This window comes from Moschus berezovskii, chromosome 24 (genome assembly GCF_049115385.1).
Source record: "Moschus berezovskii isolate FMDL1 chromosome 24, NW_MosBer_1.0, whole genome shotgun sequence".
In the NCBI taxonomy this organism is placed as follows: domain Eukaryota; kingdom Metazoa; phylum Chordata; class Mammalia; order Artiodactyla; family Moschidae; genus Moschus; species Moschus berezovskii.
Window position 1 is genome coordinate 32059793 of NC_142483.1, and position 20638 is coordinate 32080430.

The 20638-nt window shown below is 44.2% G+C and overlaps 1 protein-coding gene across 1 annotated transcript in view; it reads left to right on the forward strand.

Moving 5' to 3' along the window:
* Window positions 1–2989: 2989 nt before the first annotated feature.
* The window catches only part of GXYLT2 (glucoside xylosyltransferase 2), an 82909-nt gene continuing 65260 nt past the window's right edge, over window positions 2990–20638 (forward strand). Inside the window, exon 1 of the mRNA XM_055414332.2 lies at window positions 2990–3394. Coding sequence (XP_055270307.1) covers window positions 3120–3394 — 275 coding nt within the window. The 5' untranslated portion in view covers window positions 2990–3119. The remainder of the gene's footprint in view (window positions 3395–20638) is intronic.

A 20638-nucleotide genomic window follows, 5' to 3' on the forward strand; every position in this document is an offset into this window, starting at 1 on the left:
CTGCAAGGAGATCCAACCAGTCCATTCTAAAGGAGATCAATCCTGGGTGTTCATTGGAAGGACTGATGCTAAAGCTGAAACTCCAATACTTTGGCCACCTTATGCGACGAGTTGACTCACTGGAAAAGAGTCTGATGCTGGGAGGGATTGGGGGTGGGAGGAGATGGGGATGTCAGAGAATGAGATGGCTGGATGGCATCACCGACTCGATGGACATGAGTTTGAGTGAACTCCGGGAGTTGGTGATGGACAGGGAGGCCTGGCGTGCTGTGATTCATGGGGTCGCAAAGAGTCGGTCATGACTGAGCGACTGAACTGAACTGAACTGAACTGAGTCTTAGTTGAGGCATGTGGGCTTAGTTGCACCATGTGAGCTTAGTTGTATGTGGAATCTTAGTTTCCTGACCAGAGATCAAACCCACATCCTCTGTATCAGAAGGTGGAGTCTTAACCACTGGACCACCAGGGAAGTCCCTGTATGCGTATAATCTTAAGCCACCAAATTTGGGGGTTTGTTATGCAACAATAGATAACTAATACAAGTGTGAGGTAAGCAGAGAAACCAAGGATGCTTCCTACCTAATTTCTGGCTTGAACAAATGGGTATCTAGACATGTCAAAATTCCAAGGGGAAGAAGAGATTTCTGGGATAGACAGACAAAAAAAGCCTTTGGTATATTTGACATCCAAGTGAAAAATTGGGTAAATCCTAGATAATGTATCTGGAACCTTTTTTCCATGACATTGGATGTCAGAGCAGTAACCAAAACATGAATTTGAACTCAGGGAAAGGAAGTAAATCAGGCCTTTCCTTTGTTCCAGCAAGGCTGAATAAATCAGGATCCTCTGTTTGTTCAAACCTAGCTGCCCCAAGTTCTATTTTGGTATTTGAGACCAAACCTTAACTGCTAGTCAAGTGTGACTTGGCCTCATTTTATTCTTATTGCACGTGTCTCCTTGAGGAAGAGAGGAGGTGGTGAGACAGAGTTTGGAAATTCTTGCTTCGCTTGGCCACATACCAACATAATAATGGTCATTTCTGAACTTGGAAGGCCTGAACATCAAGCCTTAGCCTAACCCAATGTTTTTCCACAGCATCGCCATGTTGGCAGTTGGCCCAAGACATTTCTTTTTCTTAAAAATTATTTAATTTATTTATTTGGCTGCACCAGGTCTTGGCTACGGCATGTGGGATCTAGTTCCCTGACCAGGGATCAAATCCATAGCCCCTGCAGTGGAAGCGCAGAGTCTTAACCACTGGGCCACCAAAGAAGTCCCAACCCAGAATGATTTTTTTGTGTTACTGGAGTGCCCTAGCATTGTAGGAGGTCTAGCATGTGCCAGTAGAATCTGCCAGTTATTGACAACCCAAAACATCCTTTCCACAATTTCAAAATGCATCTTACTAAGGCAGCACCTCACCCTTGGTGAGAATCAATGAATTTTTTGTGCTCACTCACCTGCAACATCTGCCATACACACCCTGAGCCTGCATCCTGGCATCTCCCAGGTGCCTGCTTGACCAGAGGTTCCAGATGTTTATATGTTCTCATTCCTAGAACTTTCAATACAACAGAATCTCTCAAAGAATTAAAACATAATGCTAATATGAGAACCATTTGGAATATAATTGAATTTTAGGTGATTTAGAAGTCAACATGGAATCTTCTAGAATCTCAGAGACAATGCCATAACTAGTGTTCTTTGTTCCATGGCCAAGCTGAAAAGAAAGTTAATAGAACACTGGCTATCAGTTCACGATAAATAGTATGAGGAGGAGCCCTCATGGTTCAGGATTATGATGGAATGCCCTGGAAGAAGACTTAGAAACTTCCAGAAACTTGGTCTGATAATTCTGGCTGTTAAAGTCTCAGAAGAATGCATTTCTACACTGGGTTGTGACCTCATTGCTGCTGCTGCTGCTGCTAAGTCGCTTCAGTCGTGTCCGACTCTGTGTGACCCCATAGACGGCAGCCCACCAGGCTCCCCCGTCCCTGGGATTCTCCAGGCAAGAACACTGGAGTGGGTTGCCATTTCCTTCTCCAATGTGTGAAAGTGAAAATCAAGTCGCTCAGTCGTGTCCTACCCTTAGCGACCCCACGGACTGCAGCCTACCAGGCTCCTCCGTCCATGGGATTTTCTAGGGAAGAGTACTGGAGTGGTTTGCCATTGCCTTCTCCGTGTGAACTCATTACGCTATCTCAAATCTATGTCAGAAAGCGTGCATTTATGTATATATGACAAGCTCTGTTTTATTGTACTAATTATCACATAAGTTTTATTGAGCACCAATTGTGAGCTAAGCACTGGTGAGTTTCTTCGAATGCTCTGTTTAATGAAAGGCCCACATAACACCTCTCTGGAGAAGAGCAATGCAATCCCAGTTTGCATGGAGGGAAGTAAGCTCAAGAAAACTGTGCAAGTTGCCCAAGATCACCTAATCAGTGAGGTGTAGAGTCAAATTTCAAACCCAGACTCTAAAATTCGCTCTGTAACTTGTTTAGATTCTATGGAGCTGGAGTCATGTTATCGTACAGCTTATCTACCAAGTGCCAGGCCCTACAATGGCCAAGCGGGACAGGGATGTCCCTCCCGGCCTGATTGGACGTGCGGATAGCTGCGCGAGTGCGTGGATAGATGGACAAAAATAAATGACGGGGGAAATGCATGGGGTAATGAGGGAATACAATGAACAGGGGATGGAACGGAAGAGTAAGTGAGTGAGTGAAATACGGAAGTAAACGAGGGAATGGAACTGAGTGGGACAGAACGGGTGAATGGATGGATGGATGGATGGATGAAGGAGTAAGGGGTTTTGAGGCGGCCCTACCCGAGGACCGAGCGCCTGGCTGCCGGCGGGTGGGCCAACGGGCAGCTACTCCACACAGTACGGTAGGCGCGGGCGGCCCCTCCTCGGGCCGGCTCACGCCTCGCCCTCTCTCCCTCCTCTTCCTCCTCCGCCGCGCGCCCGCCCGCCCGTCGGCCGCCGGGACCCCAGTCCCCGGCGGGCGGGCGGAGGAGGCTGCCGCCGCGCGCCGCTGCGCTCGCCCCGCCGCCCCGGGCGCCGCGATGCTCAGAGGGGCCGGGCCGCCGGGGGGCCGCCGCCGCCGCGCCGCACCATGAAGCTCCGCAGCAAGGCGGCGGCGCTGCTGCTGCTCGCGCTGGCCGCGCTGCTGCTCGCGCTCCTGTGCCTGCGCGCCGGCCGCGCCGCGCCCCCCGCGCCCCTCGCGCGCCCCGCGGCCACCGCGCCGCGCCGCCCCGCGCCGGCCCCCGCGCGCCTGCCGGGCTGGAGCGCCCTCCCCGGGGCCGGCCCGAGCGCGCGGCGGCGCCGGCCTCCTCGCCTGCGCCCCCGAGCCGGCCGTCGGGGCGCCGGGAGCCTGAAGAAGTCGGCGAGGTGAGTCGTGGCAGCCCCAGAATCCCATCTGTGGACCCGCGTCTCCCTCCCTCCACCCGTGTCAAGTCCAAGGGAGGCTGTGGGCTGGAGGGACAAACTCCACGTTCACCCACGGGCTGCCCACTTTTATGTCTTACCCTGCTAGAAATGAAAAATCGTCTTCTTGGAATCCTGTTAACAGCGCAGTGCTAGTCATCACGTACCTTTTGGAGAGGGAAGTGTCGGGAAATGATTGGCATGTTACATTCTTAACTGTCCGGGCAAAAGCATATATTTTCATTTTTCCAAACTTGCGCCCTTTGTTTAATTTCTCAAAAGCCATCGCGATGCAAGAATGCTTTATCTAACTCTCATATTTCACTGGAGATTTTTTTTTTTAACCAAAAACTTAGATCTGATTGAGCTGGAAAAGTTAGATTTTTGCTAAGTACTGGCTGTTTCTTACTGACCCTCGAATTGCCCTGTGTTTAGAACAGAAGAGGCTCTCTACCTGAGGGTGTTAAAAAGAAGTGTTCTCCTGGGAAGGAGTGATGCGTGGCACGGGAAAGACAGTGGGGGTTTCCTTGTTATTCCTTTTTTTTCAGACTCCTGTATGGTCAGAGTCCTGCAAGGAAAACATCTTAGCTTTCAACATTCTGTTTGATATCCTCTTTCTTTACACAGAGCTTAACCCGCCACAGCTTTTCATCACAGCGTTTTATCTTTGGCCTTAGGGTTGCTGGAACGCCTGCAGGTTAGGGATTTGCGTTCATTTCCTTTGTTGTGGAGAGAGCTTTTTAACAATCCCCCTCTTGTAACCGTCTGTTTCCTCTACCCTTTTGAGGCTGTTGGTGTTTCTAACTGCCAGTTGCAACGTCCACGTTTGCTGGGTTCCCTAATGACTTGAAACGACTGGAAGACTTCTTTTTGACCATAGCGACTAAATCTGGTTTGACGTTTTTACTATGAGAGAAAAGTCAGGAGACCTCAGTAAGTAGCTATGTCAGCATTTGTTTCTCTTCTGCCTGGTAAGAGATGTACAGATGAGTCCGGACGAGTTTTAGGGGCAAAACACCCAATGATCTATAGAATTGTTTTTGAGTTCTTGGAACCATTTATAACCTCTTGTGAATGTATTTGGTATGTAAGGATATTTCTGTTAGGAACTAAATAGGGTTTTCCCTTCTAGGTACTAAGGTTTCTTGTAATGGGTTCTAATACAGTTTAACTACAAGGTTGCTGTGATTTGTAAGTTGATGGGACAACTTGGAAGGTAATAAGATTGGACACCATTTGTCATGGCTAACTTTTTACGAGGCATAGTGTTAACCTCAGTACATTAAAAGTCATTGTTAATGCAGGTTTTGATTCTTAAGTACACCATCAGTACCATAACCCTATGATAGTGGTTCTCCCAGAGTGCTCCAGCTTTACCTGGGGCTTTGTTAGAAATGCAGTCTTACCCCTCCCCTCTCCCCGCCTCGCACCCGACCCCTAGACCCTCTGAGTAAGAAATCAGGAGGATGAGGTCAGTAATCTGTGTTTCAATAAGCCCTCCTCTTGTTTCTGATGCACACCAAACTTTGAGAGGCTGCTCTAAGTAAGCACTAATCAAGCAGTAATATCATCCCCATTTTACAGATGAGGAAAATATGACACAAGGTTTAGCAATTTGTCTCAGTTTCCAAGGTGAGGTTAAATATCCCTGCAGTCTGGGTCCAGGTTGAGCTGTTTAGTACTAGTGCATGTGTCCTACATGAGGCTTGCCTGCATTCGTCATTTTCCTGAGATTTTTTTCTAAAGAAATGTGACCAATTTTTGGAACTGTCTTCATCCTTCAAGGTGTTGGGAACACTGGGACAGCATCTTCTTGTCTCTATCTGAACAAATTGGCTCTGACTCAGAAGAGATCACGAACAGAATCCAAATGGATGTTTTCAGGAAGGACTATTTCCATGAGCAACAGCACCTCCTGAAGTCATTTTTCTTCGGAACATATCTTGTAGATTATCGTGGAAATAATGTCCAGCACCATAAGAATAAAGAACAAAAATTTCAAAGTCAGGAAAGAGTGAAAAACAAAAAAGCCACAGGAAGTCTCAGGCTGAAATGCATAAATATAGAAGTATTCTGGCAAAGTTGACATTTTCACGGACTTCTTAAGGTTTCTCTTGCTACCTGGACAGGAATGGTGACAGGAGCAGTAAGGGAGCAGGAGGAAAGATCTTTGCATGGATGCCTTTGTTGCTTTCCTAATCCTGCCTGGGTTAAATTTTTGTGGTTTAGGAGGAATTTCATTTTAGGGAGGGAAAAGTAAGCCTCATATTTTCAGAAAATGTGTGCTTTAATCTCTTGATGTGGCTAGAATCCAGAAGAGATGAAGGCTACATGCGTGATCTGGTATCTCGGGCCTGGAGAATAGTCAGCAGAGATGGTGGGGCTGGATGAGACCCAGCCCACCACCTGCTGACCATCCTTCCAGGGCTGTACTGCTCCCTGCAGGGTCGTGGTGTAAGTGAACTCCTGCCACGTCAGCACAGCAAGCATGGCATTCTCCTTCCACATCTTGTTTTCATTTCAGAGACGTTTCCAGGGATTTGCCTAGTTAGCAGGCAGACCCTACAATTTTCTAAGTAGTCATTTGTACGCAATCTGTCCTGTGGTGGGCTCCCCTTTCCATAAATATAAAGCCAGGAGGTGAGGTCTGAGCTTTTAGGTCAAGGGTGAAATCTGTAAATGGACACCACACTCCTAAGTAGCGGTTCCAGGGCACAAGAGAAATGAAATCTTCCTTCTATTTTGGTGTGGGGTTTTTTCTGTGTGTGTGTGTGATTTAGACCTGGCTGACTTCCAAAACAAATTTGAGATGACTAACAGTAACTGACACATATACAATAAGGCCATTGAAATACTTATGAAACATGAAAAGTCATAAAGAGGAGATGGGAAATAAGTACTGTTTGTCTAAAACTAAGGCCACTATTGTTGTGAGGTTTAAGTGTTCAATTTAGCTCTAAGCTTCCTGGCAGCCATGTCAAAAAGGGAACCATGGTGGGCTGTCTTATTTTCTTTGAATGATAAGAGGAAAAGTTTATCAAGAGGGATCATTGTTTTTTTCATGGAACTGAATCCTAAAATGAGAACTTTATATTAGAATTGATTTCAGAAGACTGTCTCTCTCCAGCTTGCTTCTGAATACCCTTTGAGCCTGCCTGCAGAAGAGGAAGTTTAATATAACTGCCCATCAGTGTGATAGGAAAAAGAATTTGTCATCTGGAGTCCAGAGGTTTGGGTTCTATTCTGGAACCATTTCACTGTAATTTCTATATCTGTCAAATGAGAGTAGATCCAAAAAATTTTTAAGATCTCTCAGTGCTGCCATTTGATTGTCCTGTGATGAGATCATCAAGTTCAGCTGCAAAATCCCAGCAAGGACTGTTGCTTAGCCCTCTGTGCTGTGTCTTGAAAAATCACTGTTTCTCATTTATTGTCTGTAACCTAGGACTCCTGCTGATTAGTCAGCCTCCACCCTCTCCTGAACTTCTATTCTTTGTCTTTTGATTTAGCCTGGATGATGCTGTTTTCTCTAGAAGCCATAAAAATATGGCTTCTAAGGGAGACTTAGGCTACGTCTAAGCCCCTCTGTGATTTTATACCACAGTCATTCAGCAGATGTTTATTGCCCATGTGTCCTGAGCCAGGTACTCATTGTGCAATGGTAGGTGGAGTCTGGAAGAGGGATGACAACACAAAAACACATTACGTATTTGGCAGCCTCCACAGCTGCCGCAATGAGAGGAGGCGAGCATATTTGCTCATCAAGACACAACACTTTCTGCAGTTCCCTTTGGTCTGTGAGAGAAGTCTTCTCAGAGGGTTCAAGCCTGAATAAAGCTCTCACTAAAGAGGGATTATGTTATACAGCAAAATGCCAGGTCCGTGGCCAACCTATAATTAGTTGGTCACCCCAGAGCACATTACAGATCTCCAGATCTTGAGGACCATCTATGATACTTGGTCACTGTGAGTGCAGATTCTAGTTTCACATTCCTTTTTGTTGATTGCTCCATGAGACCCCTCTTTCGTCCTCTCCGGGTATTCGCTTAGTAAGTCCTCTTGGTTTTATCTCAAAATATAACCCCAGTCCCACCGTTTCTACTACTTGCATGGTTACCACCCAGCCCCTGAACACCATGGTTTGGCATGGACCACTACAGTAGCGTCTCTTCTCTAGCGCCCTCTACAGTCCATTTTCTAAACAGCTGCTGAACTAATCTTTAATGTGACAGAAAGTTTGCTGGTTCCAGTCACTAACTTCACATCAAACACAGTGAAATTCAGTTAGTGTGGCCTCTGAAGCCTGTTTCAGGCCCATTTAGCTCTCTGACCTCACCTCCTACCTCTCCCCACTTCCCTCACTCTGCTTCAGCCACTCTGGCCTTTAAATACACTCATTCCTACCTCAGCACTGCTTACTTTGTCCTATGCCGGAATGTTCTTTGCTCCTATCCTTGTGTGGCTAACTTCCTCATTTCTTCCAGGTTTATGCCTCAGAGGAGTCTTCCCAGCTGGTACCCGCCCATCATCCTCTACCTCCTTGCTCTTATTTAGTAATTTTTTTAATAGCACTCATCATTATATGAAAATACTACTTTGCTCCTTCCCCCTTCATGCACGCTTCATGTCTTATTAATCAATTTATGGCCTAGAAGCTTCTAGCTCACCTAGAACAGAGATGAGCGCTCAGTAGGTACTCAGTAAATATTGGCTGAGTGAACTAATGAATGAGTGAATGCAGCACCCCCCTTTTGCCAGCACTATACTAAGACTTTGCTTCTATTATAAAATTGCATATTTCTTAATAATATTCAAAACAATATTACACCTTTTAGGGAAGCTCTCTAATAATAACATCCTTTCAAGAGAGGGAATATTTTTCTTTTAATAAGGTTTTAATTTTTTTAGAGGGCTTCCCTCATAGCTCAGTTGGTAAATCATCTGCCTGTAATGCAGGAAACTCATTCAATTCCTGGGTCAGGAAGATCCCCTGGAGAAGGAAATGGCAACCCACTCCAGTATTCTTGCCTGGAGAATTCCATGGACAGAGGAGACTGTCGGGCCATAGTCCATGGGGGGTCCAAGAGTTGGACACGACTTAGTGACATCTGTGGAAAAATTGGGGAGTATGTAGTCCAGAGGGTTCCCATATATCTTGTACCCAGTTTCCTCTCTGATTAAAATCTTACACTGGTATGATACATTTGTTGTAATTTACCAAATAATAACAATACGTTATTACTAGTGTTTGGTGTATTTAGATTACCTTAGTTTTTACTTAGGGCTCTTTTTCAGTTCCAGGATTTTATCTATGACATCACATTACATTTAGTTGTCACATCTCTTTGAGCTCCTCTGGGCTGTGGCAGTTTCTCAGACTTTCCTTCTTTGTTGATGACCTTGAGAGTCCTGAAGAGCACTAGTCAGGTATTTTGTAAGATGCTTCACTATTGGAATGTGTCTGATATTTTACTCAGAGTGACTCCGGGGTTATGAATTATCAGGAGAAAAACCATCGAGATATAGCGCCATTTCGTCACATCATATCAAGTGTATATACTATCAACATGAATTAATGTTGGCCTTGGTCATCTGGCTGAGATAGTGTTTGTCAGCTGTCTCCATTCTAGACTTACTCTTTCCCTGTCTTCATACTGTACTCTTTAGAAGGAAGACACTGCACAGCTGCCACGTAAGGAGTGTGGAGTTGTGTGTTCCCCCTCTTTGAGGACGGAGTGCATGCTTAATCACTCAGTCATGTTCAAGTCTTTGTGACCCCATGGACTGTAGCCCACCAGGCTCCTCTGTATGGGATTCCCCAGGCAAGAATACTGGAGTGGATTGCCATTTCCTTCTCCAGGGAGTATGGAATGTCTGTGTATAATTTATTTGAAATTCTTTTGTGTGGGACATGTTGTGTTTCTTCTCCCCCATTTATTATTCAGTCATAAATCAGTGTAGAATCATAGATATTTTATACTTTGAGTTACAGTGCAACATGACTTTATTTTGTTGTTGAAATTGTTTCAGTTCAAGTCATTAGTAGCTCTTACAGTTGGCTGTTATGCCCTTTAGACATACTCCGATCCCTGTGCTTTGGTTTTTTGCTTTCATTCTTGTCTTTCTGGGCACTTTCTTACTCTCTGGCACTATAAGAGACTGCAGGCTCACCTCCTGTGTTTCCTGCTTCAGTCATAAAATCAGTCATTTCTTCCAGAAGACCTGATTTCGCTTATTGGAAAATGGTATTAGAAGCCAAGATTTGGATACTTAATATGTTTGTTTCTACTGGGGTGTCATTTCATTTAGCCCTCACGGCTGAGAGAGCAAAACATACATGTGTGTACTAACCTATGTATGTACGTGTACTTATAAATTTTTCCATGTATTACCACTTCTGTGCAAGTTAAACATGGATTTATACTTAGTGTCTCCAACTGTAATCTGCTACCACATGGATCATTCTCCCCTCTTTTCCTTGATTCTCTGGGAGAGGGAGTGTTTTTATTTCCTAGAAGCACCAGCGAAAGTTTTCTCCCATCTTATTGGCTTTGTTTGGTTTAAATGCCTACAGTGTGGATGAAGAAATGGAAAGGAATAGAGGGGTGAGATGGGATCAGCCAATTGATGTAAACCAAGCGAGGTTCACCACTTAAGCTAGCTGCTGCTGCTGCAGCTAAGTCACTTCACTCGTGTCCGACTCTGTGCGACCCCACAGATGGCAGCCCACCAGGCTCCCCTGTCCCTGGGATTCTCCAGGCATGAACACTGGAGTGGGTTGCCATTTCCTTCTCCAATGCATGAAAGGGAAAAGTGAAAGTGAAGTCGCTCAGTCGTGACCGACTCTTAGCGACCCCACGGACTGCAGCCTACCAGGCTGTTCTGTTCATGGGATTTTCCAGGCAAGAGTACTGGAGTGGGGTGCCATTACCTTCTCCTACTTAAGCTAGGGATAAGGCCAAAGATGCCTGAACCGTGGGGTGGGGATAAAGTAACAGACGTTGTGATTGGCTCCTGACTCTACTCTCCCCTCCCACCCCCAGTGTGACAGTGAGATGTGCCTCCAGGCAGTGGTCTAAACCTACTGTGACATCCCCATCCATGCCATAGTGTAATCTTTGTATATCCAGGACCAAGATATAATTTCATTTCTCTGGCAATAGTTACTGCTCTTACAGGTGTTACATGACCCAAGCTGGCCTAATCAGCCAGAAGAGAAGGACTTATTTTATGTTAGTGGACAAAAGACTTCATCGTCTAGATATGAACAAGAAAATAAACAGTCCCAGTTGTCACTGCCATCCTCAGAAAACCAGCCTTGACTGAAGTCATCACTCTGGGCAGTAGAGAAAGATGGAGACTGGGGATCCTTGTGGACAGTGCTGGACCCTGAGAATCACAGCTCTGGAGGCCTGACCCATCTTGAACCCTCCTGTTCCATGCTGCAGTTGAGATTTCCATTATTTGCAACCAAAATCCTCTCCTGCCCTGCCATGATGTGCCATATGTGGTATCCTGCTTCCCTGACCAGGGATCAAGCCTGCATACCCCGCACTGGAAGTGCAGAGTCTTAACCACTGGACTGCCAGGGAAGTCCCTAAACTCCTTTTAATGGAACTAGATGGTTCTTTACATTAAAACTTAAATGCTATTGATGAAGAAAAAAGGGAACAATTATAGGGCCATCCAGGAAATGAAGGTCCGTTACACCCTGGAGCTGCCATCCTGTGCCATTGACCTTGTCCCAGGCAGCAGGTGATTCTGGGATAAGTTTCTAAGCCAAATTAGAGCCTTTGTGGGGTGGGGGATTTAAAAAATTGTGATCAGAGAGACAGGATAGGGGAAAAGTATTTCTAGTGGCTGGAACTGTATGATAGGAAACTCAGGGACTGGCAACTCTGTCTCTGGCATGGAGAAAGCTGGAGAGTTCATGGACCCAGGATGACAAGGAGGGTTGAGAAGCAATGCCAAGCAACTTGGGTGGGAGTGGGGTGGGTGCTGACGTAGTTCCCAAGGCCAGCTTCTGCCCTCTGCTGGCTGTTCTGGCCCATCGTGTCTGACTCTTTGTGACCCCATGGACTGTAGCCTGCAGGCTCCTGTCCATGGAATTCTCCAAGCAAGAATACTGGAGTGGGTTGCCTCCAGGAGATCTTCCCAACCCAGGGATCGAAAACAGACCTCTTGCGTCTCCTGCAATAGCAAGTAGAGTCTTTACCACTGTGCCACCTTGGAAACCCTAATCCCTGTCCTGTCTTCCATGAACTGAGTTTCTGTCACTCACCACCAAAGAATTCTGACTGATGTAGCTGTGTCGCACCCGATTTTAGCACCTTTAGAAAGTTTCATAACTACTGGGCACATTGACACTTATTCTCCTAGAAACTCACAAGAGAGATTCCTTGGAAGAAAATTTGAGAACAGATTTGTTTTCTTTGGAAATACTTCTCTCCATGTTACAATTTACTGTAAGAAAATAAGAGGTAAAGTCTTTTGTTATATCTGTCTTGTGGGGGGGTGTGTGCTCAGTCATGTCCAACTCTTTGCGGTCCCATGGGCTATCGTCCACCAGGCTTTTCTGTCCATGGAATTCTCCAGGCAAGAATACTGGAGTGGGTTGCCATTTCCTACTCCAGGGGATCTTCCCCACCCAGGGATCGAGCATGCATCTCTTTTATCCCCTGCATGAGCAGACAGATTCTTTACCACCAGCACCACCTCTTATCACCATTTAAAATGCTTTTTCAAAAAAGAAAATAAGAGGCAGACTTGAAGATAGATTTCATGTTCCTCTCCAGAACTTCCCCAGCACTTGATATATTTTATATCATGAAATTTTGAAAACTACGCCAGAAAGAAGAGTTTCTTGATTTGATGCCTTTATTTGGATTCCATGCTATTTTGGCAGCCAAGAGCAGCTGTGGTGTGTTTGAGGGTGATCTTTAGATGCCCGCTTCTCCCTGACCTCTTTTAGCAACAGAGAAGACTGTCATCTTCTGTTAAATACTCAAAGCCATACAATTTATAGTCCAAGCTTTCCATAAGTAGGAGGCAATAGAGAACACGTAATTTAAAATTCAATTTCCTTTTCTATGGAGATAACTGAGGTCCAAAGAGCTAAAATAATAATAATGCACATAAAACACCAAGCACAGGCCTAGCTCATGGTGATCCCTCAGCACGTGACATGCTGTTCTGGGTACTGTTCTCATCCTGGTTGCTTTATTATTTAGAAACGGAATCCTAACTAGATCCAGCTGACTGGCTGTGTGGCTTTGAATGAGTCAGTGCTCTTCAGCAAAGCTAGGCTTTCTCCTAAGTTCAAGGAGGAAATGAAACAGTGTGAGTCAAATGCTGGCAGGGAACCTGCAACACGAGAAGCTCTCAGCAAATGTTAACTAGAGCTAAGATGTGGATCAGGCAGGCTTTCGCTGGGTTGTGTCTTGAGGAAATGCAGACAGCCTCTGTGTATAGCGAATACAATCCTAACCCAGTGACCTGGTCCTTAGTAAAAGCTGGGGAAACAGATGGGACAGGACCCTTTTCACTGTCTCTGGTAGAGTTGAGCGATTTTTCTGGAGAGTTTGAGAACCCAAAAGTCTGGCCATCTATAGCTTTGACTTCTGCGCAAGGGCAGAAAAACTATTGTTTCTGAGCTTAGAAAAACAGAGGGTAAGTGAAGAGTTTGCAGGAATTAGGCAGTGTCTTCAGGAACCAAAATGCAGGCTTTTGTCCACAGACACTGCTCTTCAGGAGCCTGTGTCTCTGCTTGGGCTTGAACCCTTGGTCTACTTTCTTCTCCTCTCAATTTTGTGGGAATTACAAGGAGCCAGTTGTTTGACCGCTGCTCCAGAGTAACAGGCCTTAGTGTTCATGTATCAAATATCATCCCTCAGGAGAAATGGGGTAATGTACTTTGCTGTTAAAGTCTGAGACATTTAAAAAGTGTGCAAACACTGCAAACCCGATTTGCAGTGATTGAGTATTGACACTTAAGTTTTTTGCTGCTCTGCCTTGCCCATTTTGGGCATGGGTATAAAGGATTTGGAGGAAAATGAAGGCTTCTGTTGCATCTAAGTTAATATTTAATAATAGTGATGATGATAACCAATAGTTATTGATGACTTAAAACATTCCAGGTACTATATAAAGCATTTTGCCACATTATTTCATTTAATCTTAATAACAGTCTAAGAGATGGGTACTGATATTGGATAGGCAATATTCTTTTTAGTTAGAAGTGATGGAATCCCAGCTCCTCAGCTTAATCATAATCATATCACTTAATCATAAAAAGGCTGTTCAGTTCAGTTCAGTTGCTCAGTCATGTCCGACTCTCTGCGACCCCATGAATCACAGCACGCCAGGCCTCCCTGTCCATCACCAACTCCCGGAGTTCACTCAAACTCATGTCCACAGAGTCGGTGATGCCATCCAGCCATCTCATTCTCTGTCGTCCCCTTCTCCTCCCGCCCCCAGCCTTTCCCAGCATCAGAGTCTTTTCCAGTGAGTCAACTCGTCGCATGAGGTGGCCAAAGTATTGCAGTTTCAGCTTTGGCATCAGTCCCTCCAATGAACACCCAGGATTGATCTCCTTTAGAATGGACAGGTTGGATCTCCTTGCAGTCCAAGGGACTCTCAAGAGTCTTCTCCAACACCACATTTCAAAAGCATCAATTCTTCGGCGATCAGCTTTCTTCACAGTCCAACTCTCACATCCATACATGACCACGGGAAAAACCATTGCCTTAACTAGACGGACCTTGGGTTAGGGATGGTAAAAGTGTTGGCCCAAGAGATGGAACAGCCAAGCCACAGACCTAGAATTTGAAGCCAGGTCTATGTGCAGCTAGATCTATATTGCTTTTTTAAAAAAAACCTTATCAAGAAAGGGTATTTATTGGTTCACATAACTTAAAAGTTCAGTGGATATACTAGCTTCAGACATGATTTGATCTTTGCTTACAACCACACTGTATTTGAGAACATATCTTGAAATTTGAACTGTTTGCTTGCTTTCCAGAATCCCTTTGAAGATGATACCTTTAATGAAATCTCTTTTTTCTTTTAACTTTGAAAATTGTTTATAAGGGAAAAAACAGATTATAAAAGTTATCTCATTTTTAATGCCTTTTATATATTTACATGTTTATAAACACATACCCACATATATTGGTTATACCTCTGGAAGGTGGTATCTGCCTGTGTGCTCAGTCATGTCCAACTCTTTGCAACCCCATGGACTGTAGCCTGCCAGGCTCCAATGTCCATGGAATTTTCTTGGCAAGAATACTGGGCTGGGTCACCATTTCCTCTTCCAGGGGATCTTCCTGACCCAGGGACTGGACCTGTGTCTCTTGTGTGTTCTGCATTGGCAGGCAGATTCTTTATTACTGTGCCACCCAGAAAGTGGTATACCAAAATGTTAACAGAGGTTATCAAATTGGGTACCCCTTCTTTTGCTTGTCTATATTTTGCATTTTTCTATGCTAAATAAATGCATTACTTGCATATTGATGAAACAATTTAATTGTTATATTAATTATTATAAAAATTAAAAATCCCTTATTGGCCTGACGCATAAGAAGATGGAAATTAGTTGGGGAAACTACTTTTCTTCCCTTTAGGTTGGTAGGTCCTTCGTGCTCTTTTTTGGGGAATGAAATAGAGGTGCCCATTCACTGAATAATATAATCCACACTCTTCTCCCTCATATGTCAACAGGCATTTATTTCAAACCAGCGCTGCTGGTTCATATTTTAAAAATCTCAATAATATCTTAATTTGAAAAGAAAAGGGAGATGGAGAAATAGAATTCCCTGTGTGTCAGGAACAAACATAAGGGGGAAAACTGAAACGAGAATTAGTCCAGGCAGCGTCCTAAAGTTTTGGAAGGAGAAGAATTATGAACACAATTGTGTATAACCTTAGCTAAGGACAAGTGGCGAATGTAGACAGCGTATTAAAAAAGAGACATTACTTTGCCAGCAAAGGTCTGTATGGTCAAAGCTATGGTTTTTCCAGTAGTCATGTATGGATGTGAGAGTTGGACCATAAAGAAGGCGGAGCACCAAAGGATTGATGCTTTCGAACTGTGGTGTTGGAGAAGACTCTTGAGAGTCCCTTGGACTGCAAGGAGATCCAACCAGTCCATCCTAAAGGAGATCAGTCCTGAATATTCATTGGAAGGACTGATGCTGCAGCTGAAGATCCAATACTTTGGCCACCTGATGTGAAGAGCTGACTCATTAGAATGGATCCTGATGCTGGGAAAGACTGAAGGTAGGAGGAAAAGGGGAGATGGTTGGATGGCATCACTGACTCCATGGACATGAGTGTGAGCAAGATCTGGGACATGGCGAAGGACAGGGAAGCCTGGTGTGCTGCAGTCCACAGGGTCGCAAAGAATTGGACGTGACTGAGCGATGACAAAGGGCAAGTGGATGGATTCCGGAGGAAGAGATGGTGCAGGTATGCTCTGCGAGTCACACTTGGCGGGGCTCTAGTGGGCGCTGAAATCCAGTTCACCTTCAGATCACTGAGTCAGGAGCTCGAAGTAAAGATGAAGGCTTTCTGTGCCTAGAGGGGGCTTCTTTTCTGACTCACTTGTATGTGGTCCCATATACAGCATCATAACAAAAAGCTAGGCTTCTTAAGTCTTGAGTTTGAATGCTGACTTTGCTACTTCCTAATCATAAACCGTGTATATGTGTACAATGATGGCTAAAAGCAGACACACACACATACAAAATCACCAACTTTGGGCATTGACATCTATTGTTCTTTAGAGCTAGACTTTGTTTAGGAACACAGCCATGTTTCAAATGTCGTGATCCAAGCAAAATATGAATTATTAATAATTGGAATCACTTATCAAATGATTTTATTAAGTCTCCCCCTCATAGCAGATATTTTTACATTGTTTCAACACTGATCATGTAGTGCAGGGACTTCAAGGCAAATGTCAGCTTTTCTGTCTGTTTTGGAAGATTAAAGACTGTTGATTTAACTCCAAACCATGGGTCATTAAAAGTGATTTAACTGTTAGCACAGTCCTGGGCGTCATGTCTGGGTTGCTAAGTAAAGGCTCTCCTCACAGCTTCAGTGGAAATTTTTTGTCAGGGGTTTCATATGTTCCCAGACCTGTAGTTTGCAAGGAACTTCATTAGTGTCTCTGGCTGCCAATAACTTAACATGGTTATAATCACCTATCACCAGACTTTTTTGCTAGGAGCTAAATCAAGGTATTTCCACCTTTTTCAACTGCCACTGTGACCTCATTTGCAAATCTCTATTTTCAAATAGCCATGGCTTCATCTTAAAAGAGATTCCACTGGGACAGGGGTAGGGGGAAGAGCATTCTACAAGTCAGGTCTTCCCTAGAGTGAGCATATTCAACTCAAATCTTAAAATTTGTGTTTCCCTTCCTTCCCACCTCCCCCCTCAAATTTCTGTGTTTCCTTCCCTATTAAAACTAGTCCCCAACAGGACTGGTTCAGGCTGTGATTTTCTGTCCAGCTCACACTGCCAGCCCATATCATAGCATCAGGTAATTGAGTTAATTTAGCCTGTCAGTTAAGAAGCCCTGATAACAGAGGTAGCAGGAGACAGCAGAAAAGAGGGTCTGAGTAAAAGCAATTACCCGTGTTAATAATTCAGTGTGTTTTGCAGTAATAGGCTCCAAAGTAAATAGCACTACACATAAATGCCGTATTTCATTATTTATACACTCCAGAAATTGAAGTTTAATTAAGTCACACGCTTGAGACTTTTAAGCAATTAAGGAGATGCTCGTCTCCAGCAGTGCAGAGGTGGTGGTTGAGCCTTCTCTGTTGTTCTGAGCATCATTTTTCTTTGGATCACAGGGCGGGCATAAACCAGGACAACGAGGGTGCCGTTTTCCAAATCTCAGTCATTCCTACATCAGCATCATGATTTTTAAGACTGTACTGCTGCTGCTGCTGCTAAGTCGCTTCAGTAGTGTCCGACTCTGTGCGACCCCATAGGCGGCAGCCCGCCAGGCTCCCCCGTCCCTGGGATTCTCCAGGCAAGAACACTGGAGTGGGTTGCCATTTCCTTACTGTATGCTAACTTGAAAAGAAAAAAACTTAAATCTATCCTTGTTATAAATGTGTGCCTTTGTGTATTTATTTAATAGCAGCTTTATTGCACTATAGTTCAAATACCCTTAAAAGGTATACGACGTGGAGATTTTTAGTTTATTCACAGAGTTGTGCAACCATCCCTGCTATCCAGTTTCAGAACAGTTTCATCACTCAGAAAAGAAACCCTATACCCATGAAACAGTCACTCCCCCTTCGCCGCTTCTGTGAGTCCCTGGTAACCACTAACCTGCCTTATGTCTCTATGGGTTTTCCTATCCTGGACTTGTCGTACATTTGGAATCATGCAACATGCAGTCTTTTATATTTTCACAAACTATTTTAAAGATTCTAATATGTTGACAGATGCGTCAGTGCTCCATTCCTTTTTATTGCCACATAACATTCCTTTATATGGGTATACAGCATTTTGTTTATTCATTCATCAGTTGATGGGCACTTGGGTTGGACTTTTTGGCTATTGTAAATAATGCTACTAGGAACATTTACAAATGTACATGTTTCTGTGAGGACAGTTGTTTTCATTTCTCTTGGGTGGATACCTAGCAGTAGAATTACTGGGTCATATGGTAGTTCTATACTACCACCTGATATACCAAGACCTTGGCCACCTGATGCGAAGAACTGACTCATTGGGAAAGACCGTGATGCTGGGAAAGATTGAGGGCAGGAGGAGAAGAGGACAACAGAGGATGAGATGGTTGGATGGCATCACCGACTCAATGGACACGAATTTGAGCAAGCTCCAGGAGTTGGTGATGGACAGAGAAGCTTGGCATGCTGCAGTCCGTGGGGTCACAAAGAGTCGGACACAACTGAGCAACTGAACTGAACTGATTGATGGTAGTTCTATAGTTAAAATTTTGAGGAACTGTTTTCCAAAGCAGTTGCACTATTTTGCAGTCTCACCAGTCGTGCTTCAGGGTGCTGATTTCTCCACATTCTTAGTGTATTTGTTTTTAAAGAAAACTTTATATCACTGACATAAATTGTTAGCAATAACATAAATAGACGGGGATTGTCAAATCAAACACTAAGAAAACAAGACAGCTTTTCATTTCTAACTTGGTACTTGTGCCTGCTGAAGGCTCTCTAGCTGAGGCCTGCTGTCTTCTCAGTTGAAAAGGAGAATTAGACAACATTAGAAAGACATATTAGCACTGTTGAAAAAGACATTGTTGAAAAAAGAACTGAAAATGGAATAACTTCTTACTGTGAGACTCAGTGTTACTTGATGCAGTGTCTAAATGATAACTACAATCTCTGCATCACCTCTTCAGAACACGAGGAATTGGCAGCACTGGTGTCATATGCAAGCATGTTTCATCTTGTTTCAGCTGTCAGCTCCACGGTTACCTCATGCAAGGAGCTCAGAGGTGGCTGCTCTAATGTTTGTTATGGTTTTTGTTTTCCATCTCATAGTCTGGATGTTTTCTAAGAACTCTTGGGTAAATTTGAGAAACTCACAATTGCTACATCCTTGATAGGATAATAGCTGTTAACCCAGTAAATCCTTTCCTGGGAATGTAGTGTAAAGAAATAATGTAAAAAAGGGAAAAAAAATCTGTTGACTTATACATGTTTAGTGCAAGATTTTATGTGTACATATATATATATATGTATATTGGAGAACAATTAATGGCGTTTTAGTCAGATAACCAGTTAAAATGATGGTCATGAAGACTTAAAAAGTAACAGGAAAAGTAAAAGAATCAGATGAAAAAAAGTAGAATATAAAATTGTATGTACACCATTAGTATGTATTTTATTCGGTGGGATAAAGACCAGACTGTAACAGGCAAAAAAAAATTTTTTATGGGGCAAGGATTTCTTTTCATGTACCAACTTTACTATTTCAACATGTAATGTTTTTTATTTTAAAAATTGAAAATATACATTGTGTGTTTTATTCCAACCTTTTTTCTAAGGATTTTTAAAATTTACATTGCCTTATGTTGACTGTAAATAATATTGTGTGCTTGCTGTAAATTACAATGAAAGAATAAGTAATCACGAAACAAGGTAGGTTTTTGGAATGAAATAAAGACCCTGATAGAAAAGAAAAGGGAAGGTGCTCCTTCAGTGGGGTGGTCAGGGAAGCGTTATTCTACTGTCGAAAGAGAAGGAGGTAGTTTTGCAAAGAGCTGTGCTGTGCTGTCGCTCAGTCGTGTCCGACTCTTGCAACGCTATGGACTGTAGCCACCAGGCTCCTCTGTCAGTGGGATTTCCCAGGCAAGAATACTGGAGTGGGTTGCCATTTCCTTCTCCAGGGGATCTTCCTGACCCAGGAATTGAACTCGAGTCTCTGCATTGGCAGGTAGATTCTTTACCACAGAGCTACCAGGGAAGCCCTAGGGAAGAACATTCCAGAAGCAACAGTGTATGTGAAGGTCCAGGATGTAAGCATAGCACTAGGTGTCTCAGGACATGAGAAGGAAAAGGTGGAGGGTATTCAGCTCATGAAACTGAAGGATCAGGATGCAGGAACCATCTTTTAAAGAGCCATTGAAGTCCCTAAGAGCCTATGGGGGTCAAAATGAGTAGGACACGACTTAGCGACTAGACAGCAACGAGAATGTTGACACGGACTGTGGTAGGGAGATGTACTGTGGGCAAGAAGCTCAACTGTTCAGGGAATGAAGAGGAGTGGCCGGACAGCTGAGAGATGACACCAACAAGGAAGATGGAATAGTTGTATCCACAGACTTCACCATGGAGACACAGTGTCTGGACGTGTTAGGGAGGAGCAGGGAGGGAACCAGGCTCTGAGGCTCCTGGGACAGGGCAGGCAGAGCTGCACTCGAGGGGTCAACTGGGGAGATAGCATCCTCACAAGGAGGCATGTTTTCATTAAGGCAAGAGGTGAAGAGAAGACCCAGAGAAGAGGCCAAGGAAAGAGCTTCATTCCTGAAGGTGAGGGGAAGAGTTAGGGAGAGAGAGGAGAGGTGAGAGGTCAACTCAGGTGATGAGGTCCTGGCTGGAGATGGACTCCGGATGCTTGTAGTCCAAGTGTGTTAATATGCAAACTCTGGGGCCTCACCCCAGACCCACGGAATCAGAGTGTCTCTGGAATGGAAGTTACAGTATT